General features: G+C 42.5%; 3 protein-coding genes across 4 annotated transcripts in view; 1 reads left to right on the forward strand and 2 right to left on the reverse strand.

Annotated features, from left to right (window-relative positions):
• LIN52 (lin-52 DREAM MuvB core complex component) overlaps positions 1-1,063 on the reverse strand; it is a 55,261-nt gene extending 54,198 nt beyond the window's left edge. For both annotated transcript variants that reach the window (XM_084287763.1, XM_084287764.1), the window contains exons 1-4: positions 1,022-1,063; positions 874-948; positions 755-792; positions 337-403 (exon numbers count right to left, since the gene is read on the reverse strand). In XM_084287763.1, the coding sequence (XP_084143889.1) occupies positions 337-403; positions 755-792; positions 874-948; positions 1,022-1,040 (199 nt within the window). In that variant the 5' untranslated portion in view covers positions 1,041-1,063. The remainder of the gene's footprint in view (positions 1-336; positions 404-754; positions 793-873; positions 949-1,021) is intronic.
• Positions 1,064-1,230: 167 nt separating this feature from the next.
• Positions 1,231-11,162, forward strand: ALDH6A1 (aldehyde dehydrogenase 6 family member A1). Its single transcript, XM_084287408.1, has 12 exons — positions 1,231-1,328; positions 1,462-1,524; positions 2,508-2,582; positions 3,934-4,095; positions 4,683-4,761; positions 5,307-5,609; positions 6,252-6,373; positions 6,618-6,807; positions 7,518-7,699; positions 8,970-9,149; positions 9,280-9,378; positions 9,641-11,162. The coding sequence occupies exons 1-12, from the start codon at positions 1,263-1,265 to the stop codon at positions 9,743-9,745; spliced, it is 1,626 nt and encodes a 541-aa protein (XP_084143534.1). The 5' UTR covers positions 1,231-1,262; the 3' UTR covers positions 9,746-11,162.
• Positions 11,163-11,697: 535 nt separating this feature from the next.
• BBOF1 (basal body orientation factor 1) lies at positions 11,698-20,007 on the reverse strand (the record flags this gene model as incomplete). The annotated part of the gene is made up of 10 exons (XM_084287926.1): positions 11,698-11,800; positions 12,348-12,410; positions 14,037-14,141; positions 14,934-15,433; positions 15,867-16,011; positions 16,412-16,482; positions 16,866-16,946; positions 17,874-18,017; positions 18,778-18,843; positions 19,717-20,007. 10 exons carry the CDS (start codon positions 20,005-20,007, stop codon positions 11,698-11,700), a joined length of 1,569 nt encoding a protein of 522 aa, XP_084144052.1.
• Between the last annotated feature and the right edge of the window lie 41 nt (positions 20,008-20,048).

A 20,048-nucleotide genomic window follows, 5' to 3' on the forward strand; every position in this document is an offset into this window, starting at 1 on the left:
AACAAAAAATTGAGGTAACTGACAAGATAGCATCTTCAGCTGGAGATTCTGCAAATATAAGGGCTAGAGATCAGAGGCCACAGGGCTCACTGATAGGAGTTTCTTGCTTTCAGAAGTGAAGTAAATTAATGGGATAATGAAATTAAAACTAAAAATAATAAAAGCACAAGCTGTTAGGCATCCAGGACAAAAACTCTGAAAGAAAAGTTGAGCAGCACAGAAGGATCCCTACACCTCCGGAAGGGTTCAGAAGCAAGCCCTTCAACCCTTCTTTTTGGTAAGGACCGAATTCCCACTTGCTTTGACAACCCTACTCCCCCCAGCACCCATACTCACCCTTTAACATATCTATATCATCGTTTTCCAGCTCAGCCATCCATTTGGGAGGAGAACTCGTAATGGGCTGGTTTGGAAGAGAAAAAGAAGAAGCAGAAAACAGACTGTGCTCAGACCAGGGCATCTTTGGGAACATACAAGGAAGTCTGACCTAGAAGTTAAGGCCAGTTTAACTGACAGGAAAGATGAGGGTTCCAGGAGCTCTGTGGGGATAGTTTAATGCTTAACCTTGTTTTCTATCTTCCCCTGGACGTTTTAGGGGTTAAAGCAGGGCAGTAACACACACAAACCAAGGAGAGGACCCAGAGGGGGCTTCCCTAAGGCTTAAAGCCCTTCCTTCCCCCCCCCCAAGGCTCCAGAGGGGAGGCTCGGCCAGGAGGCGGGCAGCAGCAGAGGAGACCCGGAGCGGGCGGCTTACACTTTTGAAGGAGGCGGCGAACTCGGCGACTCCCGGCACTGCAAGACAGAGAGCGGCCGTCAGCGGGGCGGGCAGTGCTCCCCACAACCCCAAATCCTCCACAGCCCCCCAAAACTCACGCTGCTCGGGCCACAGGTCCGGGGAAGCCCGGTCCAGCTTCTCGAAGCTCAGCAGCGAGGCCTCCAGGTCGGCGCCTGCAAGAGACGGCGGTGAGGGGGGAGCGCTGAGGGGGAGCCCGCGCCCGCCACCCCCCGCCCCGCGCCTCACCGTCCGCGGCAGCCGCCATCTTGCCGCGTCACGTGAGCACAGCCAAGAGGAGAGTGAGGGGAGGGGGGATAAAAATCCCGCCTTCGCCCCCGCGGCCAATCAGCAGCCCGGAGCGGGGGGCGGTGGAGGAGGAGGGGCGGGGAGAGGGCGTGGCCTCTGCCCGGCGGGCCAATGGGAGGGCAGGGGGCGGGGCCAGGGGGCGCCGCGGAGGGGTGGGGGGGAGCAGGGACCCTCGGCCGGCATGGCGGCGGCGGCGGCGGCGGCAGCGCGGGGGGCTTGGAGCGGGCGGCGGCGCCTGGCGCTGGGGGTGAGGGGCCGGGACCGGGACCGGGACCGCGGGGGCGGCTCCGGGAGCCTGAGGGGGCCTCGGGGCCGTGGGGGGGGAGCTGGGGAGGGGGTGCGGAGCTGGCCGTGACCGCGCCGTGTCTGTGTGTTGGCAGCTGCCGCGGAGAGCCGGGGCGCCGTGGGTCGCCTCAGCCGCCGCCTCCTCCTCGTCCGCTGTGGTGAGTGCCCGGGGGGGTGGGGACGTGGGGGGGGCTCCTGCTCCTTCCCAGTAACCCGAAATTGCAGGAATTGCGCTGCGAGGAGGTGTTGGGCTCGGGGCCTCGCCTGGCAGCCAGGTGCTGGGGTGCCCGAGCTCCCCTGCGGGGTTTGTGCTCTGCTCAGCGCAGCCCTGCCCGGCTCCTCCAGGCGCAGCCACCCCCGTAACCACCTGCAGTGGGATTTTCTTCCCACCCGCTGCCCTGCTGTTACCGCCCTGCTTATCCCTTACCAGCCTCGCTACAGCTCTCACCTCAGTCCCGCTTTGTCAGCTTCTTGCAGCCCTTTTGCTTCCCGCTCATCCCCTTTCACTGCCAGCACTTGTCCAAGCCAGCCCCTGATCCTTCCGAATTCTTCCCCTGATCTCCCTTCATTACACCACGAATAGCATCCCAACCCTCTCATTCCCCCTCCCTTACCCCAAACCTTCCTTTTCCTCTCCCCTGCACGTGAGTTGGGAAGTCGTGTCCTCCCTCCGTGCTGCCTGCCAGGAGGATCGCTGTGAGCTCAGCACCCACAGGTTCCTTGCCCACAGCTGCAGAACCACAGGGGGGCAGGGAAAGGCCAACTTAGTGCCTGCAGCTATGAGGTTGAAAGATGAACCCGCGTAGTGGTTTGATGGGAAAGGAACGTAGTACAGTTTGTACCGGGTGGGTGGAATCCTCACAAAGTGAATTATTAACTGTTTTTTTTCTAAACATTTATGAATTGCAGGTTTTTAATTTTCTTAGTAACATAGTGTTTAAATAGATCGAAACAGCTCTGAACATAAGTAGCAATGTACTTTTTCTGTACTGGTTTTTGAAAGAACTTTAGCCATTTTGCTTGAAAGTGGGGGAAAAATGAGGCTTAATGGTAAGTGAAGACCTACATGTAATGAGGCACATTGGCACGTGGGCACCTTGAGACAAAGATCACTCACTGGCCTGCATTTTGTCCTCCACAGCCAACAACCAAACTGTTCATCGATGGGAAGTTTGTTGAATCCAAAACTACAGAATGGATCAATATCCACAACCCAGTGAGTGAAGCAGCCGCTGCTTATATACTAACGATCGCTGTGCAGCAAGGGTCTGTGCTTCTATTGAATCGTCTGGCGAAAGGGGAAAGTATATGTCTGTCTTGAGAAAGCTTAGTCTTGGAGCTTAAGATGGATTTAGCACCGTGTAATTGCTTCTCAGTTTCCTCTTCGCATGAAATGTCAGTCTTAGGAAAGTGATGACCTTCTTTATCTCCCCTGTGTAGTAAAACCCTGATCTCTGAAGAGGAAGCTTAAACCCTGCTTACTGTATTTTGCTCATGGAAAGGCTCTGTGATTAGTATGTCAGAACTTCAGGCAGCTTCCTTTCACCCCGTATGTGTGCAACCTGATACGGTTTGATGCCAGCTGCATGTAAAGTCCTGATAGAGATCGATTTCACTCTCAGTCCTAGGTAAAAATCTTGGCAGCTGAAGCTTCTCTCCTTTGAGAAAATTTCCATCTCTGTGCCGTGATATTCACTGTGGATTTAGAGGCTGGATGCTGTGCAGTGCAAAATGAGCTTAGATGAGTAGCACTTGCACTTGCCTGAGTCCTGCACCAAAGGGCCCAGAATCCTGACCCTTGCAGTAAGCATTTGGACAGCAGTTTTTAAAACTTCTCTGTAAAGACCTATTTTGATGTGCTTCGTGGAAGTGTTATGGGCAGCAAGCTGTGTTCCTGAAGCTCATTTGGTCACTCTGGGGCAACCAGTGTTCTTTTTTTCCTAAGTAGTTTCTCTCTTAGTGACCTACCTGATGGTTTTGTCATGTCAAAGCAGACTTAATTTTTAAGCGTGCATGAGAAGGAGGTCAAACCAACAAAGACAAGCCTTAAAAGCTAAAATACTATAGCACTAAGGTTACTCATAAAGATCTTTTTTTCAGCCTAGTGACCTAGGTAAACTAAGATCAGTGTCAATTGCACAATCACGTGCTGCTCTTTGCAAAGCAACCTTGCTTTGTTTAATGCACAAGAGCAAATGAGCCAAGACGATACAGAGGGAAAAGACTGTAGGCCACAGAAACCTATCCTATGCTCTCTAAAAGCTGAAAAATATATCAGACAAGTCACTTCAAGTCCAACTTGGAAGCCAGCACTGCATTTACAGCTTTCTGCATGTCTATTCTGAGATGTGAGAGGGCAGGTTTTCAGAACAAGGAGATACATAGAATTCCTGTTGTAGCCCAGGCCTTTTGCCTGTTCCAGGGAAGGAATCTTTCTCCTTCCCCCTGAGAAGTATATCTCCTTTTAGAATAAGGATATTAAGCATGTGGTGTAAGGTACTGTTGAATGGTTGTCAGGCACAGCTGGAAAAAGTGGAGTTTTGATGCAATTTGTTCTTTTCCATCAGGCCACCAACGAAGTGGTTGCTCGCGTACCGAAAGCTACACCCAGTGAGATGGAGGCAGCTGTGGCTTCTTGCAAAAAGGCTTTTTGGAACTGGTCAGAAACATCTGTCTTGAGTCGCCAGCAAATCTTCCTGCGTTATCAACAGCTCATCAAAGACAATCTGGTGAGATACTACATCTGTGTGTGATGACTTGCTGAATGCCTTGTAGCTGACTTGGTGAATGAAACTGAGAGACTCAGGCTTTAACTGAATTCTTGATGAGGTCTTGCTACCATAATTGAGCTGACAGAGTCACCCTCATTTAGAGGTGAGGCAAAGCACCTTCTGGGCAGATGTGGGCACAGAAGCAGTGCTTCTTCAGGAGTATTATTCTGCATTTGTTCCTTTTACCAAAAAAACACAGGAGGGACTTTCAGCCTGGATGGAGAATGTGCCAGTTGACAAAGACAAGTGGGAGAAGGATGTTCAAATGTTTTTGGATTCCACAGATTTTTGTGTCCTTGTTGTAACATGTGAAAGCAATAGAATATAAGTCAACCTACAGTTGTTTTTTGTTCTTGTTGTTTTTAAATATCGCCTGTGCAACTTAATGGCTTATTGTCCACAAAGAGCAAATCAGCCCATGCAGGCTTTCCCAGGGTCTACTCAGACTGTTCAGCTGATGTTCAGCACTCTGTAAACTTAACCCTGCACTCTATGTCATGTCAGGCTCTCCAGTAACACTCGTAAACTTTTTTTTCCATTTTCAGAAAGAAATTTCAAAACTCATCACCTTTGAGCAAGGGAAGACCCTGGCTGATGCTGAGGGAGATGTGTTCCGAGGCCTCCGTAAGCTGCTGGCTCCTCCTGTTACAAAAGGGGCTTTCAGATCCCTTAGGAAGGGAGGAGGTCTCCTGAGCAACTGTTTGCTCCAGGTGTCTGTACATGTAGCGCCCTTCATAGCCTCCTTCTGAAAGAAAAAGGGCAACCGTAACTCTTAACCTGAAATGTTCCCTTAGATGGAACTTCCTTAAATCACTTCCAATTTTTAGATCCTTCCTTTTCCTGGGAGTGAATACAAATTGCTGTAAAGGGATTGTTCTCAAATGGCTACAACTGAATCACAGTGGGTACACTAAAACCACATCTGTATTTTGACTGGGGCTGTTGTGTCTGTGCTCCTATCACAGTGGCATATAATGTATGCAGGAGAGAATCCATTCACAATGAGCTCACAGTACTTGGCAGAGCAAAGGGATTTTCTGGAGCACAATGAGTTTGAAGTTGTGGGAAAAGGCTGGAAGGAAGACTTGGGTCAAGGCAGTGGTGAGAAGGGAGTTTGGGGACTGACCATTAACAGATCACCCAGTGGCATATTGCCCTTTCTGCTGCAGAGGTGGTGGAACATGCTTGCAGTGTGACATCCCTCATACTGGGAGAGACAATGCCCTCCATCACTAAAGACATGGACACTTACACCTACCGTCTGCCTCTGGGTGTGTGCGCTGGCATTGCGCCGTTCAATTTCCCAGCCATGATTCCTCTGTGGATGTTCCCCATGGCTATGGTTTGTGGGAACACGTTCTTGATGAAACCATCGGAGCGTGTACCAGGAGCACTCATGTTCCTTGCCAAGCTGTTTCAGGATGCCGGTGCCCCAGACGGGACCCTGAATATCATCCATGGACAACATGAAGGTAATAATAGCCTGCCTGGGAGATGGCTGGAGTTTGTAAGTGTTGTGGTGTGTGTTTAGTGGAGGTACTAAAACAAGTTGGAGTGTCTGATCCTACTGCTGATAGATAGGTTTGTAAAGATGCCTCAAAACCCTTGATGGAAGGGAAATGGGGTGACAGGGAGATCCTCTAGCATGTTGCATCAAATATTTTGGGAGATACTTTGGGTGGCAAGAATTTTGGGAGCTAGTGTCTGAATTTTCAAGGTATGCAAGTGTTCAAATTCTCTTTAGCTACCTAAGCGTCAACTGAAATAAGCAGATAAATCATCTTGGTGTTTACCAAGGAAGACTAAACAAAAATTAAATGCCTCACTGACTATGCAGTGGCCACCAGTATTTTAGTTCCTAAACAGATTATCTTTTATCAATTTTTTTTATCAACTAAATTCACAACCCAAGGATACAAATAACCAACGGTAACTCTGTTTCAACATCACTTGGGCACGTTGGAAAAGGCCACCATGAGCACTGAAATGTGACTCAAATGTAGGAAACAGTGGCAAGAATTCTGATAAGATGCATAGACTTAGCAATGTGGGGATGGGGACAGAGGGAAATGTTTGTGCACCACGATGTATAATGAGTTATTTTCTATTTAAAGCTGTGAATTTCATTTGTGACCATCCGGATATCAGAGCAATCAGCTTTGTGGGATCTAATCAGGCTGGCGAGTACATCTATGAGAGAGGATCCCGGAATGGCAAGAGAGTCCAGGCTAACATGGTAATGCCACCGAACGGAGCACACGGCAGCACACAGACTGCCTCTGTCTATGCGTGTTGAAACAGCACACACCTGTCAGCAGCAGAAGCTGACTTTGTTGCTGATAGTTAAGTGTGGAGGCTGCACTTCTTGCCAGCCTGCTGGTAGCCATCAGAGCTACTATATCAAGATACTGCCAGAGAGCTAGAAAAGAAGTGGGCAGGGGTGGTTAATGATGGGAGACCTTATGTGTGTTATATTTCAGGGGGCAAAGAACCATGGTGTGGTGATGCCTGATGCCAATAAAGAGAACACCTTGAACCAGCTGGTTGGAGCTGCTTTTGGAGCAGCTGGCCAACGCTGCATGGCCCTGTCTACAGCAATTCTAGTGGGAGAAGCACAGAAATGGCTGCCAGAGCTGGTGGAAAGAGCCAAAAATCTACGCGTAAATGCAGGTACAGGCTCAGATAATGTCTTATTAGGTACTTCACTTCTGTACAGCTGTGGCTTTTTAGGTTGGTGTATCTGCCATGCTGTGGTGTATCTATCCCTTGAAGCTGCTAGCTCCATCAGTTTGATCTGTAGTTATGGGAGCTAGCACATTATCTGGAGTGGGACAAAGCCCTAGACTTGGAGTTAGGAATCTGTAGGAAAGCTTGACAATATAACTATGATGCACAGTTTATAGGATTGGCTTTGTTTTAACTGGAACTTTGAGCTTATGTCGTATGTAGAACACAAACCTACCATTTATATGACAGTCTTAGAGATCCTTCCAATTTGTAGTAAGCATGCAATAAGAGTTAAAAATGGAAACAAGCACTTTAGAAAAACTAGTTGTTAATTCTAGAATAATTATCCTGACTTTCATTTATTTTCAATAAAGCCATGCAAAGAGGAAAACTTCCCTTTCTAAGAAGGATCTGTTTTTGAATTTTAGCATTCTGGTGATCTAAAAGTATGCTTATACCTTCTCTTCTTTCTTGATTATGATTACAAGTTGCAGACTACTACCTCAGTTCATTAACACCTCAAATCTTTGTTCTGTTTCTCAGAAACATCAGATATCTCTTTTTTTTTCCTGCCAGTGGAGTTACCTCCATCATACCTATAAAGAGGAAGCTGTAAGAATTAATTTATTTTTTTTGTCTCTGCCTCTTTACAGGAGACCAGCCTGGAGCAGATCTAGGGCCTCTAATCAGTCCCCAGGCTAAGGAACGTGTTTGCCATCTGATTGAGAAAGGAGTAAAAGAAGGTGCAAGCCTTCTTCTGGATGGACGTAATATCAAAGTGAAGGGCTATGAAAATGGCAATTTTGTTGGACCAACAATCCTTGCCAATGTCAAGGTAACATAACCAACACTTGATGCTGTATACTGCAGGGTCACTTGACAAATGGGTTAGCCAAAATCAATCAAGAATCACCAAGCAGAAGTCTCATAAATAGCTCAGCCTTCTTTTGCACAGTCCCAGTGACGTGATGATTGTAATGCTGTTGTGGAGGTGATGAAAGAATCCAGGGGAGCAGAACAAACTGAATAGAGTTGATAATCTTAACTTTATGGGAATGCAGCCAATTAAAAGAATATATGGGCAGTTCGTACTGTGTCAAACTAAATATCCATCGAGCACAGTGTACTTTCTGTAGTAATGGCCAGCAGCAGATGTCTAAAAGGAGCGTGACTAACAGCCAAGCATAATTTTCCTTTTTCCATTACACATTCCTGCAATTTGCAATGTAAGGACTTGTAGAAACAGAAGTTAAATATTTGTGGAAGTCTTTGCAAGAGTAATTATGGGACAAGCTACAAAAGCTCTTTGAATAATTGAATATATTCACAGTTTTACTGAAACAGCCTCTCAATATAGTGCATGGTGTGCAACAGATGGATGCTACTGGGGGGAATATTAATTGTGGTCCTTTTGGTGAGTGATTACATGATAATGCACTGATCTTTATAGTTCTTCTGTTGTACTTTTTATTAGGATTTTATGGATTAAGTGCTATCATATATTTGAGGCTCTTAATCTATCTCCTAATTTAATTTCATTATTTTCATTAAGCGTCTTAAAATAATTCACTTTCCTTTGATGCATTGTAAATATTTAGGTATTCAATAGTAAAAGTTTCACCGAGATTTTTTGATTTGTACTTTTTTATACACTATTAAGGTTATCAGTAGCCACAGAAAACTCATCAGATGAATGTTTTGTAGTTTGTTGTGTTAGTTATTAATGATTAAAGTACTCTAACTGGTGCTTTTGTATTTGTCAAATACTGCTAATTATGAGACACAAATCCTGGGCACTGACTTATAGAGGAGCAAACTATCCTGAATTAATCCTGGCTTTAATCAGCCTTGATCAAAGGCCTAACTTAGATCAGGCAGGCAGTAGAAGCAGAAAGCATTTTGGCAATTACAAATGGTGCCCTCTATAGTGGACTAGATAGATAGGGCAGGGGAAATGGTGGAATGGCAGGCAGGACTGAAGGATGGATGGCCTGCAGCAATGCAGTGTGATGGGTGTTCCTAGGAGTATCCTGAGGATGAGCAGCATGTGTGTTTACTATATGCTGTTTCCTACAGTCTGCTTTTTCTGCTGTTTGTCTTGGCAGCCAAACATGACTTGCTACAAGGAGGAAATCTTTGGGCCTGTCTTGGTGGTTCTGGAAGCAGACACCTTGGATGATGCAATTAAGATGGTGAACAATAACCCCTATGGAAACGGAACTGCAATCTTCACCACCAATGGAGCCACAGCTCGGAAATATTCTCACTTAGTAGATGTGGGGCAGGTATGTTCAAGCTAGATTTGTTCCTACAGTTGTTGTTTACACCATCAGCCATCCAGCTATAGTGACTAATCAGCGACTCTCTGCTACTTCTTTATCGTGTGATTAATATGGCTGTTTTCCTTTGCTTTAGGTGGGAGTCAATGTTCCAATCCCAGTACCTCTGCCCATGTTCTCTTTCACTGGTTCTCGTGCTTCTTTCAGAGGAGACACTAATTTCTATGGCAAACAGGTAACTTGCGGATTCAGAGTACTCTCTTGATTTGTGATAAATCAGGTTAGAAATGGCAGTGGGGAGATGGTCAATCAAGTTTTCTCACAGGACCAGAGTCTTTAGGGAGCTGTTGAAAGGAACAGACTGACATGAATTGTTCCTACAGAGGAAAACTCAAACCTTTGCAGACAGAGCAAAAACTGCTTGATAGATCTGTGGTGCAGATCTGAAGAATTCCTAAGGCCAAACATCTGACCCATGTGTCTCTCCTTTCTCCCAGGGAGTGCAGTTCTACACACAGCTGAAAACAATCATTTCTCAATGGAAAGAGGAAGATGCCACTGTTACCAAGCCTGCTGTGGTTATGCCAACTATGGGGAACTAAATCAGCCTTCACAGATGCTGACCTTGGTTCCCTTCTCCTTCCATGTTGCACTTTCCAGTTTTGTCCTGACTGTCATCATTTCCTTGGGAAACAGAAAGCTCCATTTTTTATGGGCCTTTTTTTTCTGTCTAGATCAGGCAGGCTCATGTAATGCACAGTCTGAGTTTTCTGTTGCTGTCAGTGTTTTTTGACTAGCTGAACACAACTTTTTTTTTTTTTTTCAATAACCTGTCAGAGGAAAAAAATCTAATTGAAAGGGAAGACAGATGGGCCTTAACTTGTGTTTCTTTCCAGACCCTCTGAACTTGAACACTACTCTGCTTTCCACTGCAATGTCTTTAGCCTTAGTGACTCAATACTGGCTACATCTTGTAGCAGTTTTCTTTACCACTTTCTTACATGTTAAGATTTTAAGCTAACCTTACTCAGATGAGTACTCAGTTTGAGTGACATAACTGGGACATCTTGGATGTCTCATAGAAATGACTTCTACGTACAACGAAGACAGCAAGTTTGGGAGTTGAAAACGTCAGTCTTTCATCTGTCAAGCAGTTCCCAAAACACTTCAGAAATGGCTTGCTAAGCATTTTTCAGAAAAGCATCTTTGCTTGCTTGTCTGAGGATGAAAGAAATTCCTGTATGGTACAGTGACCTTCACTGTGCCTCTGACAGCTTGAAAACTTCTGTTCCTGTTGTGCGTGCAGACTGTATTCTCCAGCTTGCTGTCAATTTCATTATACCTAGAAGTTGGTTGGTGCCTTTTTACTGTGCTAACAGAAATGTGCCTACAGGTCCTGTAAGATAATGAAACTGTGGAAGCAGAAACGTGTTTGTATGTCTTGCATCACAGGATCATGTGAGTCTGGGTGGTAAGAAAAGTAGACAGGTCAGTAGGAAGAGAGAACATGTTTTAATCACAAAACAGCCAGGCCTGTTTTGTTTCTTTTCCTGACTATCGCTATATTTCTTGTGGTGATTGACTGACACCTTGCGACATTTGCTCAAACACACTCATGTTCCCTAGGGACTGCAGGTCCCATGACAAGAGAAGGGTACATCTTGGGATACCCTGTTCTTAAGAATATGTGCATTTAGAGCTGGAGAGCCTCTACTTTTATTCTTGCATCCTGGAAGATGATGCAGCCATGAGGGATCTGCAGGGAACTCATTCAAGTACTCATGAAAAAATAGTATTATTCTAATGATTGTAATCATTACTTGTTCTAATTAAACAACCTGAATGTGAAGACTTTGTATCCTGCCTTCTGACAAAGATTCCTTGTAAGTGACGGTTATGTATTTAGTGGATCCACAGCAGTTACTCTTATGTTTGTATCTTACTTTTTCTTCTGCTATACTCTAGAGGGAAATTCTCACCTTGCAATTTGATTGTGAATTAAAAAAATTTGCTAATACATTTCTGGAGAAAATGACTGTTCCTTGGTAAGATATTCTGTAGGTGTTACATTGACTTTGTTCTCCTTCACAGAGGCTGGTCTGTGTTTCCTGTAATCAGTGTACACATCTTCCTTTTTACAGTATCTCAAGGACTTCTGCACCAGTATCTTCATACAGCATTTCAAGGAATGCCTTGTTTCTATTTCCCACATACTTGATCACAAAAGCTCTCAAACTTCATATACACAACTCTAATCCTAACTGAAGAAGTATCTCAATCGAATTACAGCAACACTTACACAGAGTTCTAACCACTTCAGTGATATGTATAGGGTCATCCTAGCACCTGGCTTCGGAAAGAATAAGATCTTTATTTTAAGGAGGAGGAAAATCGGTGTATTTCAGATGAATTTTAAGTTTGTAGTCAAAGCAGCAGCATTAACAGATGGAGGATTCAGAATTGCAGCTTTGTTCACAAGGTAACTTCCAAAATGAATAGTGCAGATGAGTCAGTAATTGCTGTGGATATTGTTCACGTGAAGTGTACGGCTGCCTTACTCTGTTAACATCTGAATACGTGGAAGGATTGCTGTAGATGACTCTGATAATTCAGCTTGCTGTGTAACAAATACTAGGTTGGAAGAAACATTTTCTGTGCTGCAAAGGTAAAATATTTAAGGTAAATCACCATTAACACATGGGCATCCTTTCATACACCAGGGAAAGGAATATTAAATAATAGCCTCTAATATTGTCTATAGCCATTCACTTTCAAATCACCTTCATTCTTCTTCCTAATCAGCATTGCTATTCTGACTTCTCTGTTGCCTTACTAAAATACACTATCTCCTTTAAAAATTCTAAAATCCTTCTAAACTTCTATGACAACCTCAAGCTTACCTGCTGCCTGAAGAATTGGAGGAGTATCCCTGCACTTTCCCCACACCTGTGTTCTAGAAATTTGTAGGGGCCTTTCACTTGTGTGCAAATATCTTTTCTGATTATCTGCATTTCCAACAGCATTTTTAAATCAGATTATTTTAAATGTACTAGAAATACAACTTGTATCTGCCTTTCAGTTAATGAAAGGCCTTTTTAGATCAAGCTGCAGATGCTCACTGATGATGTACCTGCTTCATCTCACTGCTGGTACAGCTTTCTACTGACAAGTTGTTAAATAGTACAGCATAATTTAGCATCTTACCCAACTTCGCTTTCTTCTTTAGCATCAGCTGGAGCTGAAGTAGCCAGAACTCTGCTGTACTTCCTGTAAGGAAGAAACGAATAAAGTTATCCTCATCTAAAGGTGGTATGCTCAGCCAGGTTTCTAATCACACATCAAACTCCTGATGTTTCTTACAATAAACAGCAAGCAAGAAGTGCCAGGACACTCGAGCTATTGCAGTACACTCTCTGAAATCAGCACTATGAATTGAATGCGAGTTCAGTTCACTACTGAATTTTGTATTTATGGAAAAATCATTACAACTAAAAGTAAACAAGGAGCACTCAAGCAGAAATTGCATAGGCAGAGGTCAGTGCTGCTGTGTGCTGTTTCTGCCCTTTAGTTCACCGCTACCTTTACAAATACAGGGGTGACTATTGCTTCATGTTAAGCAGAGGTCTAAATAATCCTTTCTACCACTGTGAAGACTATCAAAGACTGACCAAAATATTAGGCCGTTTCCTTCCTGATTCCCAGTGGCCTGATTTATTCTTCTAATAGATATATCAGAACTGTAATTATTTTTTAGTGTAAGAAAGGCTGTCAGCACATGTAGACAAATTATTGGTAAATAAATAGCATTTTATGTTTCCATACAACAGATAGTAATGTGGAAGAAAACTTCTAGCCTCCTATCCTAGAATATTACTCAAATAATATCTCACTTAGAATGCACACACAAAATAGATTTTATAATAGAAATCTTTGAAATTAACAACAAAACAATTTTTATCACAAATCAAAATTAAGTGTTTGTATCCCATTCCTTAAGCATATCTACCATACAGCTTTACGTGTATTTTTGCATGTTGGCAAATACTGATAAGAGGAGTTAAATTGGGACCATAAAAGCTAACAGATTAATCATTTAATTATGCATTTCTTATTCCTGCTGGAATAACTTTAACCAAATTTGTTATGCTCTATTAACGTAATAAAGTTTAAATTCAATTTAAACAAAAGATTTTTAAAAATAACAGAGAAGATGATATTCCACCCTGTTTAGCTCTCAAACTACAAAAAACTGTAGCATTTTAGACTTCTCTGTGGGCACTCATGCATTCCATCAAAAATTCTGTTAACAGTGTATAATATATTTAATGCAGTTTGACTTCTGAATTTCCAGTGTAAACCCTATTTTAGACATCTTTCATATCATGCTCCCAGGTTTCTTATGCTGACTGCAACCAGCATATGGTAAGTACCCTTTCAATAACCTGGCTGTGGATATTTGTATTTTGTAATACTGGCTAGATTGTTTTATGGTTTTCTTATTAAAACAAAATATATAGAGGGAGTGGTACTGTCACAACATGCATTATCTACTTGTCTGATAAAAATGGATAGGATTTCATTAATAACTGAACAAAATTAATCCCACTGCACTCAGCAAAAATAATTCTGTCTTCCTCAGTACTATCAAAAGTTTATTTCCACTTGCTTTTCTTTTGATACTACACACAAAGAACTAGCAGTATAGCCTGCTGCCTGTCGAAATTTGTATAAATCACCTTTTTTGTAAGGCTACAGTATCTCACACCAAGCCGCACAGCTAGACTCTTATGCTAGACGCAGAATCTCTGGGAATCCCCTACTCTGGAGTTTGTCAGCCAAGCTTTAGTAACAGGGAAAGCCCTGCATTCCCCTACTGAAGAAACAGAGTATTACCATGGATTTCTGCCATTCATTTTGGCAAAAAGTAATCTCAGAACATGTTCTTTTTGTTCCCATGTCAACTCACTGATATCCACTTTTTCAAACTGTACTTTTTCCCTGAAAAACACAGAAAAGATCAATGCATTAGGAGAAAAGGCATCTCTCTCTTGGATTCTCTATGTGTAAAAAGGGCTTTAAACTCTTATTTCTGCATTGCTCTTGTTCAGTTATCCATAGCATGTAAATTCAGAAAATAAATCAGTACTGTCTTTCCAACTTCTAAACATATGGATCTCTAAACTAGACATAAACATATTCATTTCAAGCACATTTCCCTTTCCTTGCTTCTTTCACTGTTCAAACATAAGAAGCTAAATATATATCAAACTAATTTTTATTCTCATAATTTTTTATTCTGGCATATGGAAGAACAGTTGAACAAAGACTATTTGCCATCTACTGGTTGCTTCTGTTAAAATGATCAGCAGCATAGTAAAGAGCTCCTAAAATGTTAATTGTAATTTTTAGACTCCAATGTTTTTAGGTCATGGGAGTGAATGAAAAGCAAAAGAGCAATGCCAGAAGAACAATGCCTACACAACCTCCAAAAAAACAGAGATGCTACAATAATTATAAAAAAAGAAACTGCAGAAATGCATCTATACTGGAAATTCTGCAAGTAATTCCATAGCACATGGCAGAATATGAGAAGTACTCATATAAATAATGATCAAAAAGTGAGATTAGGTGCCCACAGAGTCCTTACTAATTGACCTCATACAGTTATTCTCACTACAGCAGTCTCCACAAACACTCCAAATCTAGACAATATCATCACACAGGTCTCTTTTTTTTTTAAGGTGTGCTAGGAAGATAGAGATTGTTGTTTTTTTGTGTGTGTTAAAATACCCGTAGCATTTCTCTGCTTCCTCTAGGTCTCTATACACGCAGTTTGTGCTGTTTATGTTGCCTTTGAATGTCTTGATTTTGGGAAATTCTTCAGTCCCTGCACATGCCTCCATCATTTTCCTGTAATAGGCAGCCCGTGCCTTTTCATAATATTGCTTTCTACTCGCTCTGATCTCCTGCTTCACATGTTCCAGAGCATCTAGGAAGAACCTTTCCACCTCAGTCCTCTCATTTAAAATATTCCGGGCTAGTTTCTTCACTCGATTCATCTCCTGGTCCTTCATTTCTAGTAATTGCTGCAGTTTCTTGATCTCCACCATGCTTGCCTGGTTTTCTATCAGTGCTTGATGCTGTGTTTTTTGAGTCTTTGTCTCAAATTCTCTGGTCATGTGAGATACGGCCATCTCCAGTTTTTCCACTTTACACTGCAGATCTCTAATCTGTGCTTTCTGGTGGTTGATCTGTAGGATCTTTTTTCGAATCAAACCCTCGCTGGTTTCCTAAAAGGGTAAGATGAAATTTTTTGGGCTTTTGTTTCACTCACACCAAATCTGGAGGTTTCCTTTTTCCCCAGCACTGACGATGTAGTAAAACATGCTGGCACCATCACACCAAAGAGAGAATACTTCTCTGGGGTCAGTTGTTTTTTTTTTTTTTTTTTTTTTACAGGAGAAGCCAGATAAAGAAGGCTTGGCATGTAGTGTATACTACATAGAGACCTATTCTCAGTGGGCTATCATAGGAAATCCTTCCTTATTTCTCCTCCATAATTAAGAGAGAATAAGAGCTTTCTTCAGACAACTCTGAAACTCAATAGCTGCAGAGAGATCTGACTAGGGAAAAATTAGTCTCACTACACTTACATCTATTCCCAGAACTTCAGGGACCCCTTCCTGGGGGGAAATGAAACAGAATTAAAACCAGAGCAGAAACCTTCTCCAGTAACAGAAGAGTTTTGTCCTCCTCTAACTTCAGTTTTGTTTTCTGCAATTCCATCTTCTCTTTCAGATTATCTGAGAAAGCACCTTGAAGACGAATATTCTCCTTAAACACCTCTCTCCCCATGCTGTTCAGCTGCCTGGACAAAGGGAAATAAAATCCAAGAGCTTTAATCACAACCTTTAGTGTTTTTTACATGAAAATCAATATTTCAGTGCCCTAATTTCAGAGTTAAGCTGTAAAATTCTCATGGGTCTGTACAAAGTTTTCCTAGCTTTATCTTTAGTCCTACATTTGGACTGTGAGAATGAGAAAAAAGCAGTGTGATTGTGATTATTACCTCCAGATCTCCCCTAGAACCAGCAAGAGTTCTACAGTTTAAGTGCTGCCATCATCTTGACATACAAAATAGGGCAAACAGTTTAGATTGTAACTGATTTTGCCTTTCAAAGGTCACAGAGTAAGATGGGCAACTAGTTCTTTAAAACACACCACTAAAATGGATTAGTAAAATAGAAAACATGAAAAGTGTTTCTTACAAAACAGCCTCACGCTGGGCAGTCTCTGTCATCATCACTAGCTTCTTCTCAGTATCTTCTTCCAGTCTTTTCTGAAATGGAGAAAAGCCTGTTTAAATTTTGTACGAGAACTGTGGTACTGAAGTTAAAACCTGATACAGTGTAAATTCTAAAATCATCTCCAGTTTCCAGCTCATGCAACTTCTTGCTCAGAAAAGAATAAATTCAATGAACTCCCAAGGGTACTGATGTTCCTGACAGAAGTGGAGAATAAGGCCTGTCTGGGATCCTGACATCCCATGTCCTTCCTTAAAAAGCTTCACCTATCCTCCAACCAGTCATCATACTTTTGTTGATGTAGGAATCTGTAAAATGCTGAGTAAAGAACTGTTAGAACTATAGAAGACAGAGTAGTCAGTGGGAGAAATCATTTTTTTTTCTAATAAAAGTTTAATTGCCTGTTGTCAGCCTTTACCTTCTCTTCAAGGAACCTCTTCTCCAGTCTCACAATTGCTTCCTGATGTCTCCTGTCTGAGATCTTCATACTCTTTTTTAACTGTGATAAAAAATTAAGTCTCTGTAATAATGGAAATTAATTTAAGCCTTACAACTTAGTGTGGATGCAATTCTTCAAGAAGGTACTTGGTAGTCTTTCCTGGCACTACTCAATCTTCATCAAATCTTCACACAATCTCTAAAATTCACTTAATCTAACTTTTATTGCTGTTTTGCTTCCTCTTCAAAGCTCACCTTTGCTCGTATTTTCACATCACTGACAGTCATTCACACACGCTCCATCGCTCTGTTTAATGCTCAGTTTTAGAAATCTACTTTACTTTGTCTAGTCATTCAGTCATTAAGCTCATTCAAAATCCAACACCTCAAGCATTATTTGAAAAATGCATGACTAAGTGTAGTTAGTGTCTTAGCTTAAAAGCAGATATATATTAATAATCTAAATGCTGTTGAGCAAGCATTTGTTTTATTTTCAAGACACTTATTGTAGTTGAAAAAAAAATAAATCAGGCAAGCTGAATCAGTGAGACACTTAAGTTGCTTGAGGCACCTTTTTCATGCCATCAGCCAGCTGAGATGCTTGTTATCACAGCTGAAACATTTTACAGTTAATACCACTACTTAAAAAGCATATTATAGATCCAAAGTGTATACTAAATCCTCTAGTCCATCCATGTTGGTATAATTCTATGTAAATTTTGTTTAAAATAAATAAAAATGTAAAAACAAACCTATAGCATTCACCCATTATAGAAGCAAGTTCTGGCTATGGAAATTGCATTTTATAAACCTTGTGCTGTTGCTCAGTCTATGTAAACTGTGCTTAAAGGAAAAAAAAAAAAAAAAAACAAAAAACAATAGGTCAACCGTGTCTTTTCTCATCCACTCCCAAACTCTGTGTTGCCATGCAGACAGAAAGGTTGCTTTTTTATTAAGTATTGCAAACCTGCATTTATGACAAACTTACATCTTCCAGTTCTTTCTCCATAGCCGCTTTCTCTCTGCGAAATTCCTTTATTAATTTCAGTTCTGATTGAATTTGGCCAATCTCTCCAACTTTTTCATGAAATTTCTCTTCCAGTTCTTTTATTTGTTGGGCATAATAGTCTGTCTGCAAATCAGAAATAATCAATGAGAAATAAGCAAAATGAGGGAAGTCAATCACTAAGTATTATCACATAAAACACAGCACACAGGACTGAATGTCTGAAATTACACTGAGCTGCAGTGTTTTAAAAACCACAAGGAATTCAGCATTAGAAGAAATGCTGCTAACTCAACAAAAGCTACCCTCCTGTGAAATAAAAAGCCTAGAAATGAATGGTTACTTTAAAGCAACATCAATAACATTGTTTATATCCTTTTTTGCTCTTTATAATCTATGGATGGGAAGCAGTTCCTTGTGGAGCCTTCTTCATGGGGCATATTGTCTTAAAGTGGATATAAGCACAGTTCTGTTACTTATTTAAACCAGATTAACAAATAATAATTTTCTTTGTTCTTTTTAAGATTTGTTTTGGTTCAATAGCAATGAATGAAGGATAACTATAAAAGAATTCAAATTAGTTATTGGTTAGCTGAGTAAAAATTAAGCATTTTTGCTGTGTCTCTGGCCTCACCATTACCCAGCTGGTTCCTATTACTATTTCAGATGCTATAAAATATTCCTCCTATTATCTGAAATAATACTAGAGAGTCATGGGATAACTGCCACATCGGCGCTGTTTTTTCAAGTTCTTTTTTCATGCAAGATTCTTGTACCAAAACCTGTAACAGTTTGTTGCCCTAGCTTGTTCCTCACACTAAAATCAAAACTACCATTCAGCCTGCCCAGAGGATCCCACTGTTCTGAGGACAAAAAGCTCATTCACCAGTTTCTTGTTCTCTTCTTGTGCTTGTTGTTTCAAATGAACCAGCTCCTTCTTCAGTTTCTCGATCTGCGAAAACAGAAATTAAGAAACAATAACTGGGGGAATGGAGGGGGAGAGAGAATAGCAACCTAGTAGTGTTCTTCTCTTTAAACTTAAATTATGAGAAGATGCCAGAAAGAAAAGAACTGCAAAGAAGGGCCACTCGCTTGCAGTGTTTTGGGCCAATTAAACCACCTTTAAAACTGGGGAGTGAAACAACCACTCATGATTTGTGATAAGCATGGGAGATAATGCAAGCCTAAACTGTAAAAACACCTGTAGTAGATATGAAGTGATCTGCAAGTCTAATAAAGAATTAAAACTATCCAGAGGGTTTTCTTCCTTATCATTTTGGATGGTGGTGCAGTATTAAGAGAAGCTGTTCAGAAAAGGGGAAAAAAAGATAGACAAGAGAATGTCAGGCAACTGGAAAAGGGGTTGAATAAGGGCTTACATGATGGATACTAGAAGAAAGAAAACCACAGACTGTGAGCAAGAATATTGTCTCCTGTCACTGAATCTCACCAATGTCCTGTGGATCAGAGGTTTGTGTGTTCTTATTCAATAAACAGGGCATTTATTTCAGTTTGTTATTTTAACTGAAGGTTTTTCTGTTTGTTTATTTGTTTGTTGCTTGGTACTTGGCTTTATCAGACACAGGATTCAAGCACAACAGCCTGCAATAGAGGCCACCGGTGTAGGGCTTATTTTTTCATTGCATTCCGAGCAGATTTGGGGTTTATTTCCTCTAAACCCTTTCATTTTATTAAACGTTTTTTGGGCTTATTTCCTCTGAGCCCTCCTCCAGGAGGCTGAGGACGGCAGGATCCCGATCCCCTCAAGCCGCAGGAGGGCTGCAGCCTCTCCTCCCGGCCCGCCGAGGGGCTCGCCCTCCCGCACCTCCTGCGCCTTCTCCCGGCCCTGCCTGGCCAGGCCGCCCTGCACGGCCATCGCCTCCTTCTCCAGGCGCCGCTGCCGCCACAGCAGCTCCGCGTTGCTCCTGGCCAGCAGGCGGGACGCCGCGCGGTACTCAGCCCGGGACGCCTCAGCCGCCGCCAGCCGAACCTCCCACGGCAACGCCTCAGCGGCCGCCGCCACCTTCCCCTCCCGTCCCCCGGCCGCCACAGCAGCAGCAGCCGGGGAGCAGGAGGAGCCACCGGTGCTCTGCGGCGCCGGCCGCCCGGCCGCCATCTTAGCTCCTGCCCCGCGGGCTCGTTGCCGCGGCAACCGTC

This window comes from Netta rufina (genome assembly GCF_964035555.1).
Source record: "Netta rufina genome assembly, chromosome: 5".
Lineage (NCBI taxonomy): Eukaryota > Metazoa > Chordata > Aves > Anseriformes > Anatidae > Netta > Netta rufina.